General features: G+C 48.8%; 1 protein-coding gene across 2 annotated transcripts; it reads right to left on the reverse strand.

The window, feature by feature from the left end:
• Window positions 1–650: 650 nt before the first annotated feature.
• CSRP2 (cysteine and glycine rich protein 2) lies at window positions 651–10239 on the reverse strand. 2 transcript variants are annotated; one of them, XM_065861495.2, is made up of 6 exons: window positions 10090–10239; window positions 5764–5885; window positions 3635–3803; window positions 2452–2584; window positions 1941–2034; window positions 651–972 (listed from the first exon to the last, which is right to left on the reverse strand). In XM_065861495.2, the coding sequence occupies exons 2-6, from the start codon at window positions 5873–5875 to the stop codon at window positions 896–898; spliced, it is 585 nt and encodes a 194-aa protein (XP_065717567.1). In that variant the 5' UTR covers window positions 5876–5885; window positions 10090–10239; the 3' UTR covers window positions 651–895. The 2 variants fall into 2 exon arrangements, with proteins under 2 accessions (XP_065717567.1, XP_071655496.1); XM_071799395.1 differs by lacking the exon at window positions 10090–10239 and adding an exon at window positions 10059–10082.
• Window positions 10240–10916: the final 677 nt, after the last annotated feature.

Genomic DNA, 10916 nt, shown 5'->3' on the forward strand with positions numbered 1-10916 from the left:
AAATCTATCACTTTCAGAGCTGTGTCACTACACAGAGCAATAGATTAAGATCTGCTGCTTCTGGGCAGTAAGCAGCTGGTTGCCTTGCATGTGCATGTGATGGTGTGATACAGGAGGACGGTCATTCACCTCTGAAGGCCGTGACCAGCAATATGTATGTCTGGCTTCCAGTCACGCTGGGTTTTTAGTGAAGGGCTGCACCAAGTCTACCATTACATCTCTGAGGGGTGACCTCATTAATGTTTACAAATATATAAAGGGGGAGTGTCATGAGGATGGAGCCAGGCTCTTCTCGGTGACAACCAATGATAGGACAAGGGGTAATGGGTACAAATTGGAACACAAAAGGTTCCACTTAAATATGAGAAGAAACTTCTTCTCAGTGAGGGTGACAGAGCACTGGAACAGGCTGCCCAGGGAGGTTGTGGAGTCTCCTACTCTGGAGACATTCAAAACCTGCCTGGACACCTTCCTGTGTAACCTCATCTGGGTGTTCCTGCTCCGGCAGGGGGATTGGACTAGATGACCTTTTGAGGTCCCTTCCAATCCCTGACATTCTGTGATTCTGTGATCTCCACCCCTGCACACCCAGAGTACCCCGACACCACTCCCCTTACTTATCTTTGCTGACAAAGCATGTAACACTTGGGTGCAGGATATACCAACAAGCAAAGCTTTATTGAATTGATACTCGGTATTATGTGTTACAGTGTGATACACGAAGCAAGAGAAAAGCAGTGCTTTTTTAAAAAAAAAAATCATCTGCTGAATGTATGGCCCAAGCACTATGGTAACTAGTATCTGTTTCCACAGTAGTTAGTAACATTTAGGAAACTCTCTTCTTTCTTGTAGCAGGGTCTCAGCAGAGCCATAAGGTGTTTTGAGACGCGTTCCCTCACTGGGCGTGAACAAGGGCACCCGCTCCCTGGCCATACCCAAATCCCTTGGGGCCAAAGTTCTTCGCATAACAACCTGTGAGAAACATAAACGTGTAGTAGCTGAGGCTTCTGGCTCGGTAATTAAGAACAGCACTGTCTAGGCTAAACCCCTGGGCTGCTTCCCATTTAGTCACTCACACTTCCCCATAAGAGGCAATGCTTAAAAACCTTTTGTTAAGTTCTGTAACTGCCATGGTTAAACTCAGTAGCTGTGGCTGTTTGGTGATAGCTCCCAGTCTGCTCTGTGAAAGTAATTCATACATGGGTTCCAGCCTGAGAGAGTTGGGGTTGTTCAGCCTGGAGAAGAGAGGGCTCCAGGGAGACCTTATTACAGCCTTTCAGTACTTAAAAGGTGCCTGTAAGAAAGATGGGGACAGAGCTTTTAGCAGGGCCTGTTGCAACAGGACAAGGGGTAATGGTTTTAAACTATAAGAGGGGAGATTCAGGGCAGACATGAGGAAGAAATTTTTTTTACAATGAGGGTGGTAGCACAGGTTGCCCAGAGAGGTGGCAGATGCCCCATCCTTGGAAACATTCAAGGCCAGGCTGGACAGGGTTCTGAGCAACCTGATCTAGTTGCAGATGTCCCTGCTCATGGCAGGGAGTTGGACTAGATGAGCTTTGAAGGTCTCTTTCAACCCAAACTATTCTATGATTCTGTGGCGAGATATTTGACAAGACATACGTTGCCACCAAACACCTGTGTGGATCAGGTTTATATCCACAATACCACTCAAGAAGGCTCAGCAGGGTGCTGACCAGCTTGTTTCCAGGCTCCTGCTGCGTTACTCAGTGTGCAATGTTTTGCTTGATGCAGAAGTAAGCTACATGAGCAGCTTCAGTAATATTTATTTCATTTCATTTCTCAGCTCTATTCCTGTGACTTACATTTCCATCTTGACAGAAGTCTGAAAGTCTCTTATACCAGAAATAAATTCAGCATCTGTCCTTGTAACACATTTCCTTGAACCACAAACAAGTGGTCTTTGTTTCTTTTCTCACCTTTACAATAGATTTCTCCCTCTTTTTCAGTTAGGGTTGTTGATTCGAGGCTTTTTCCACACTTGGCACATCGGAAGCAGTTTTTGTGCCATGGCTAGGGAAAAAAACAACAAACAACAAGATAGTTTAAAATACAAAGAATGCCTGAGTTTGTAAAAAAATGCATTACCCAGAGATGCCTGTATCAGTATTGTTTACAGATGACTGGTGCAATAAAAACCAATTCCAGTGCACCAGTTTCAGATGAGAGCATCTGCATTTCTGCGAGTGGCCCAAAGCCCTGGATTCTACACAGCATCCTGCTCAGGGCAGTGTTTTGAAAAGTTTAGGCTTGCTCTAATCAATTCAGAGCAGATCTTGGCTCTCTGTAGCGAGGCAGACAGCTGGCAGAGAAATGCAATTTCAAGGTAAGTCTGCCCTGCAGTTTGTTCCCTTCTGGAACCCACAGAACATCCCCAGCTCGCTTTAAAGTCCACGCAGCAGGTACAAAAGGGCACAGGCAGTTCCTTACCTTTCCAGCTCCTATTACTTTCTCTGCTGCATAAACAGAATCGCCACACCTCGAGCATTTCTCTGCCCCGCCAAACTTCTGAGCGAACTTTGAATGGTTTGGGTTTGTTGTGGGTCGGTGGGGAGAAGGGGTGCTGAAAGAAAGGGGACATTCATTGTTCTTTTTTTCTTCTTACTGAATGACCTCTTGCTCTTCTTAACGACACTAAGAGAGCAGCATCCAACACACAGCATGGAATAAAGTACTTTTTCAAAACTGGAGAGGTAAGTTAATCAGCAAGGCTATTCAATTACACTTGGTAGGAAAAAAAAAAAATGAGAAAGGCCATGCTTAAAAGGATAGTGAGTAGCTACTGTAAAATCTAGTTTTTTGAGAAGCCTTCACCTTTTCACTTCTGTAGAAGTGCTGAATTCTGTATCAGGACATGGATTTGTCAGATAGCAAGCTACAAGTAATTCTGTTAAATTCCTGTCCACTGATCATAATCTGGAACCTGAACTGGTCACTGAACCTAATGGTTTGAACTATTTATCAGTTCTGGCTATGCCCTGGCTGAACAGCAGACATGGTGTAAAAGTCAAGCAATAATTTGGGAACTTGCATGAAGCAAGTTGTGAGGCAAACTTCAGCTTCTTTTTACATGCTTTGCTTTACAGCAAGGACTTAATCAGACTAGGAACATTTATTACTTAATAGGACTTTTGTTTTTGGCTATAATTAAGAACAAATGGTTCTTCATTCGCCAGTTAAAAATTCATTCTTCTTGTAGCTCCAGATTCTCAGCTTTCCAAATCCATCCCTGCCAGAACCTGTTGAACATCTGCCTTTGCAGCTTATGTAGGAGAGCAGCTTGAGACTCACAGTCACCTCTGTGGGCTTGTGCAGAGCCACCACCAGCTCCATAACCCAGTCCCCTGTGGCTCATGTGTAGGGTTCATGCATCTTTACCTGCACTAACTTCTGCTCATGTGGTGCCTACTTGTGTAGTCACCAGTGGAAGCTTTGTGCACTGAAGATTAATGCACCATGAATTAATAACCATGTTTGGTTTTACTGGGGTACTTCGCAGCATTCCTATTCCAGACAACATGAATTAAACAAAATCCAGCCTGAGGGACTCCTCTGCAAACAGTACTGGAGGACAAGGGTCACCCCCACACTCCCCCAAACTCAGTTCACTCACCTCTCAGGCTTGATGCCCAGTCTCTCTCCCCGGTCCATGTTCAGCGTGCCAGCCCCTTGGCCATACCCGTAACCTTTTGGGCCATACTTCTTTCCATAGCACGATTTGCAGTAAACTTCAGCATCATGAATCGCTACAGTTGTGCTGTCCAAGTTTTTCCGACAGACCACTGGAGGAAAAAAAAAGTACATTATATTGCCTTAAGAGACCATTTCCATCAGCACATGCAGTAAACCAAATATCAAGTGAGAAGTGGTATTATGGGTTTTCTTGCTCATAAGTCTTCCTGTTAGGCTGTGGGACTGCTCAAGATAAGAGGAGGCAGGCTGTCTTCTGAATTAATGAATTATGCTTAGCCCTGTAAAGGGCTCTATTCCCTCCCACCTCTTCATGACCGTGACATTTAAAGCCTGGAAACTTGCTGTGGTTTGATGAATGAGGCTGCTCAGAAACCCAGATAGTGCAGACAGCATTTTCCCTTGACAGATCCCATATAGCACGAAGCAGAAGTCTATGGGTGCAGAAGAGCCCTTCCCCTGCCTTTTTGGGCAGGGCTGGGAAAAAAACAACCTTCAAGGTTTTCCCCCTGCCTTGGCACTGGTTTGGAGCAGAGCTGGGTCTGTTTCACAGCTGTCACCGGAGGGGCTGTGCTTTTTTGGCATTCCTGCATTGTCCTTCAGCACAATTCAAGCACTCTGCTCAAGGTTACAGTAGAAGGCAGAACTATTTCCTTCTTAAACCTTTTTTTGTATCCCAGCTGGCAGGCTCTTTCCGTCTGCAACAGCATTATGCCCATGATAAAGAATTTGGGGAGGAAAAAAAAAAAAAAGCTTTATGAATTTCTTGTTTAAAGAGAAGTTTAAGGTCTTCAAAACAGAGGGTGACCTTTGCCTATGGCATTCCTTAACTCTAAGGTTCTTTTTATGAGACACAAATATCCAATAAGTAAATCAGCTAATGCATGTTTGTTAAGTCTACAGACTTTAACCCCAACAGAACTATGCGCTAAGGAAAGGCAAATACTCAGACACACTAGAGCCATTGTTTGACTCTAAGTTCCAGGTTTCTTTTAATAGAAACTCCCATAAAAGGCTGAAAATGAGGCAGCTGGGACATCTAATCTTTTCTTGTAACTGCTGTAGAGCTAAGGGAAAGGAGCGTAGGTGTGCCGAGGCTCACAGTGCGCTGACGTGACGCTGCAGACTAACAGCAAAGTGGTTTGAAAGGGCCAGTTGTAACTGTGGCTAAACTGAGGCTAAACCCTTGTTTTTGCCTGCAGGTATTAAACACGAAGAAGGAGGACAAAGCAGTACCTCATGTTTGTAATGAGGCAAAATTCTCTGATTCAGACAGATAGGCTGTCTGTTTGCAAAGTAGGAGCCTCTGATTCACAGTGACCCTTTGTTCCCTTCATCAAACCAGAGGTCTTTTCAGCAGAGAAAGCGATTTTCAATGCCTCGCTGGGCTTATTGGTTGGACTGGAAAATAATGCTTTGGACTTCGTTCATCTGAAAGAAACCATGGGCCCCTGTGCCAAAAAAGTCCAGGCTTTTGGCTGTACTAAAGCATCGACAACTCGGCTGTGCTCAGGCCCGCTGGTGTCCTGCTCTGTGTGCGGCTTCAGGGCAGGGGTTTGATAACTCTTCCTTCAGCTCCTGACAGCCCTTGGACCACCGTGAGAAGTCCAGCTGAGCTCAGACCAGTGCAAATGAGGCTTTGCCACTGGGTTTCCTCCTCTGCTTGAGCAACACTTGAAGCCAGGTTTCCATTCTAAAGATCCCTTAGACTGCTGAGGAGAAGGATGGGGTAAGGGGGTGCAAATGGAGGAGAAAAGCATGATGTGCTCTGCTTTGGGAGGCACATCCCACCCCTCCCACACTGCACAGGTAGGATAATATCTCTCCAGGAGACAAGCTCTCCCTTTGGCACCACCAGGCCTAGGGTGCATGTGGTGAAGCATAAGTCAAGCCCAACGTGATGGACAAAGCCACCTCTGGCCGCTGCCATCCCCTGTGCATCACAGGTACCAGCTGAGCCTGGGACATCTCCTGTGGACCAGCACCTTGCTGTTGTGACCCCCTGGCTATGCCAGGAGAGGTTTTGCTGGGGTGCGGAAGGGGAATACTTACTGCAGAGGAAGCAGCAGCGGTGGAAGCTCCTCCCGTCACATTGCACCTCTTCGGCATGGTAGACGGTGCGGCCACAGGCGCCACATTTGTTGCCGCCTCCCCAGTTTGGCATGGTGGTGGCCCTGTGTGCCCAGCCAGGCATGAGGGGAGAAGGGGAGAGGTTTGTTAACCACAGTGTCCTCCACTGCCCCAGCTTGAGCAGAGTTGGGGTTACAGGCTTCTTTAAACCAGGTCTGCAAAGTTTGTATGTCTGAGCACAAGTCTGCAATTTTGTCAACTGTTTTAAAAACGTGACCTTACACCATGTGAGAAGTTTTTGTGATCAGATCAACTTCTCAGCCCTTCAGATCACAGGCCAGACATAAAGGCTTAGGCCATCTCTCTACGGCTATTTGTAAAAGCAGATGGACTGGCAAGGGGAACAGAGGCTGCCGCTGCTGCTGCTAAATAGCAAGAGAAACAGGGACACAGTCTTCATGAGACGTGTCCTTCTGTCCCTGCCCGGTATTTTGGAAGTTACATAAATTGGACATGCACAAATTACAGTTTCATGCACAAGGGCTTTACTGTACCTTGAATGAATGCCCCCCCAGATGGATATAATTTCAGTTTCTATGCTTCATTAACGTTGGGCCCCTTGTCTGATGGAAGAAAACCAATTGTGCCAACAATGGCATTTTGTTTTACTGCAGGGCCTATTATTTGGGATGCAGTACAAGCCAAGTTGCTCTCACCGGACAAACAGTTATTAGGGCTGTAGGGACATTCTGAACTTCTTTGAGATCACACCTGCACTTCAGAGAAGTTTAAGGGGGATTATTTCCTGGAGGCTCCATCACTATTACATGAACTGCACCTTTACCAGAGAGTTACATGAGCGAAACCCAATTGCTCCAGGAGCCACAGCTGCTTTAAAACAAAATAAAACAAAATTGCCTCCCATGCATTATTGCAATGGACACTTGGAAGGCTGCTGGAGAGGGACAGACACTATCACCCATCATGTCAAACTACAGCCTTGAGAACAGTCTCCTACATTAAGCCAGAATCAGCAGCTGGCCCATCTCAAGCTGAGCTGCCCCCTCCCCAGCTACCCTGTCCTCATGCCACCACCACCACCAGTTTCCATCCAGCTCTATGGGGAGGTTCTCTTGCTCCTCCCCATAACTGTTCTGGGTTAAAACAGCAAAGCAGAGCACTGCCCACCACCTTTGGCTTTTCTGTGACTTTCCTCCTCCTGTCACCACCATGAGCTAACACAGCAGTGTTTGCTGAAGGCTCATCGCCCAGTCATCGCTGAACTGCCCTTGAGTTGCAACCGTTGTTGGCTAATGGTGGTTTGCTACCCTCCAGCTCACCACCAGACCACCTCTTGTAATCACAGAGACCAACAGCAGCCAGAGAGTGGGTTATCAATTCAGCAAGTCTAACCCAGCAGAGCTTCTCAGGCCTCATCACCCTCTCTGCTCCCTATTGACCCTTGTTGCTGAGAGGGTTTCTGGGTGGGAACCATGGGTTTGCCCACTTGAAGCCCAGAGGGCACCTTCTGCCACCCCACCAGCAGCACCATTCCCTCCCAGTAGGCTCCTCACAGCAGCCCTGTGGGGAAGGGAAGGGAAGGGAAGGGAAGGGAAGGGAAGGGAAGGGAAGGGAAGGGAAGGGAAGGGAAGGGAAGGGAAGGGAAGGGAAGGGAAGGGAAGGGAAGGGAAGGGAAGGGAAGGGAAGGGAAGGGAAGGGAAGGGAAGGGAAGGGAAGGGAAGGGAAGGGAAGGGAAGGGAAGGGAACTTGTTGGGAGCTTCTGACTTCCCTCATCACAACCCATCTTCAGTTACCCTTAGAAGTTCTCCTGTGTTGACCAGACAGGGAGAAGAGACACACGACAGCATCTCCACACAATACCCACAACCTGCTGCCTTCAATCTGCTTCTGGCTCAGAGGGATGGGTGGCAGAGCTGAGAACTACCAGCCTTCACTTGTCTCCCTGGCCAACAGAGAGGAACTGGAAGCGCTGCCATGACACAGGGAGCCAGAGAAGACCACTTTGTTTCAAGATTCCCTTTCTCTAAGGGGCTTTCACCAACGTGTGGGAGATATCTCTGTGCAGAGCAAGCAGTCTCATGGGTGCTCAGCTGCTGCCCCTGCTCTCCAGGCAAGGTAGAACAGACTCACAAATCACATCTCAGAGCAGCAGTTCTGGCTAAGCCAGAATTAACTGACCCGTCTTGCTAGTACTGCTAAAAGAACCCTCCTGCTCAAGCAGCCTGACCACTAATTCAGCAGTTTTCAGAATGCAGCAAAGGTTGTGCAGTTCCCAAGTAAGTCTTGCTGCCAAGTAGCTGCTACAAGACCTTGTTCACGGCAAGCAGACAGCCATTCATGGCATGTGGGAAAATAAGATTAGTTTATTAACCTAAATTGAGGCATCTTAGGTACATTCCTAAGCAAAGGCTTAGGAAACTTCCTCAGAGTGGCTGAGCAGTGCCATTTGCACACTGACACTAATTACTGAGATATCCCTTTGTTTAATACTTCCATGGGATTAGCACCATTACTGCTCCATGGTTTAGCACTAATACCCTGACTGAGCTCATAAAATTAGTTTTATGACATTTCCCACTCTGCCTTTGTCATTCTTGGCACAACTGTAGAGTCTAAAAATTAAGATTCCATTTCTTTTATTCAAGTGCTTGGCTGTGCTACTGCACAGCAGCTGACATCAATCATGGCAAAGAGTGTCCTTAGTTAAAGGGAATATAGACTGCACAAAGCTTTGGAAAAGGAATGCATGGACTGGAAAAAAAAAAAAATAAAAAGAGATTCCTTTCCACTTGGTATGCTTTCCAAAACGTAAATGGTATTTGGTACAAGGACTACTTATGTCTTTTCCTCTCACCATCCCCACGCTCATGATCTTTTGTGCATTTATATAAGTCTAAATTATTGTCATAATTTTGTTAGCAAATGATTATTTAGTTTCCATGCACACTAGAGCTGAGGACCTGGATCAGGTTTCCAGTTTTGCCCCAAATTTCCCATGTAATACTGGGCAACACAGGGTGCAGCTCCACCCCTTCTTCCCAAAGGAGACGAAGTATTAGACAGTCTGGCAACCATTAGCTGACTCAAATCTTCTGATAAGGCCTCTGGGAATTCATTAAATCAAAAGCAAAAAGGAACTGAAGTCAGTACTTCAAGGTGACCTTGGTTTCTTCAACAGAAGATATTTCCATTTATCCTCCCCACAATGTTTCCATGATGGCATGTGTGGGAAGAACGGCAATATTTCCTCAATTACCCAATGGCAAGGGCTACCCTGAGGCAGGGGTGCTCATAAAGTACTTAATGGGAAAAGGGATGACCTGAAGAAGCCCTGCATGTAGGACAGTGTACAAGCCTGTGCTCCTGTCCACCAGCTGCTCTTAGCAGCACCCTGGAGCTTCACACTGCCCAGGTCTCTTTTGAGAGCTCCACAGGTAGCAGATTCAGATTTCCAGTCCTGCCTTAATCCTCCTCTGCTCCCTGATGACTTTTTGTCTAGTTCAGACAGGCCTTCAGGGAGCCTAAGAGCAGTCATCAAACATTCAGATGATCTCACTACCAGTACCAACAGTTCTGACTTCCAATTGCAGGTCTGTTGGCAGCTGCTTTCCTCAAATAAGAAAATCCTGACTTCTGCTAAGCTCATGCCCAGTCAAGAGGAGAGCATGTTATTAAGCTAGCATTCACTGGAATGCCAGTGACAAGCCACTGCAACTGCAAAGTCCTTTCCAACCCACTTGTGAATGGCAGGTTTAAATACAAGAAACCTAAACCAGTCCCAAGACAAACGCTGAGGAATTTCAGGCAATCCAGTTATCCTGGATTGCTTTTTCAGCCACCCGTTGGGGAAGCCAAGCATGTTGCCGCTCTGTTCAACACAGCGGGCTGGAAGCCACAGCTCCCGGCACTTCTCCTTGCCCACAGCTTCGCCTCTCCTGGACACCGGGTCGGTTTGCTCCGAGCCAGGGGTCCAACACCAGCCCCTGCACCAGCGGCTGGGGGCGGTGGTGATAGGGCAGCCCCTACCCCCCCAGCCTCTCTCCCGCCCTACCACCGGGGGCACCGCCGCGGGACCCCCGTGCAGCCCCGCCGCGCTCACGGGTGGGGCGGGACGGGCCCCACGGGCGCGGCTTCGGGCGGCGGCGACGGCCACCGCGTCCCACCCCGAACCGCGGGGCTGCGACTGCCTGCGGGGAGACTCTGCCGGCGCCTCTCCCGTCCCGTCCCGTCCCGTCCCGTCCCGCACCGCTCCGCACCTGCGCGCCCGCTGCCCGGCCCGGCACTCACCGCGGGGCTCGACTCGGCTCGTCCCGGCGCGTCTGAGCCCGGCGCGGCCCCGCTGCGGCTTAAAGGGCCGGGGCGGAGCCATGTGGGGCCCGCTCCAGCCCCGCCGGCCCCGCTCCCGCCGCGCAGCCCCGGCACTGCCAGGCAGCGGTGCTCTCACCCCTACCCGTGGGGCCTGAGCCCGTCCCCGCGGGAGTCAGACCCCAATGAGGCTGGGGGAGCCGTGTGCACTCCGAGTCCCCCTGTCCGTGACGGTCGGTGAGGCATCCAAGTGCGAGGGGGTGACGCTGCTACAGCCACCCCGAGGGGACAAGAGCAGGCACCCCAACTACAGTCTCAGATATGAGCCCAACCTGTGTTTTTACTCATTTTTAGGATTTTTCCTTAAATTCTAAATTTCTTCACTGCTCGCGTGAGGTCAATGCAGGCACCACGATAGTGTTTCACCAGCATGGGGGAAGGTGTGTAGGGCTTGGAAATACATTTTTCTAGCCACAAGAAAGAGCTGGGGTGGGACCTGGTGCCCAGGCGTGTAGGAGTCTGCGGGCACCCCCGGGGAGGAACTGGCACCTCAGGTCTCTGCTGAACCACTGCTCCAGCATGGACTAATTAGGAAGGACCTTAATAGTTTTCAAAAAAGGCCAGCGACTTAGGCCCGTCCACACAAACCAGTTCACACTGTAGAAAACCTGAGCTGCTTTTTGAAAATGGCCCCATCTCCCAAGTCCTCAGGTCCATTGTGCACTGGCTGAATCAGTTCAGGATTATGCACAGGGCTCCGTGTGCTTAGAGGGAGATGAAGGTTCATCTCCTCCTCTTTATTAATCAAA

This window comes from Patagioenas fasciata, chromosome 1 (genome assembly GCF_037038585.1).
Source record: "Patagioenas fasciata isolate bPatFas1 chromosome 1, bPatFas1.hap1, whole genome shotgun sequence".
In the NCBI taxonomy this organism is placed as follows: domain Eukaryota; kingdom Metazoa; phylum Chordata; class Aves; order Columbiformes; family Columbidae; genus Patagioenas; species Patagioenas fasciata.

Bases quoted from the DNA above. Each gene is read 5' to 3' on its own strand.
- CSRP2 (XM_065861495.2), bottom strand. From the start codon at position 5,875: ATGCCAAACTGGGGAGGCGGCAACAAATGTGGCGCCTGTGGCCGCACC. The intron at 3,804-5,763 runs GTAAGTATTCCC...TTTTTCCTCCAG, and splicing joins CCGCTGCTGCTTCCTCTGCA to TGGTCTGTCGGAAAAACTTG. The intron at 2,585-3,634 runs GTGAGTGAACTG...CCTTTCTTTCAG, and splicing joins CTGGGCATCAAGCCTGAGAG to CACCCCTTCTCCCCACCGAC.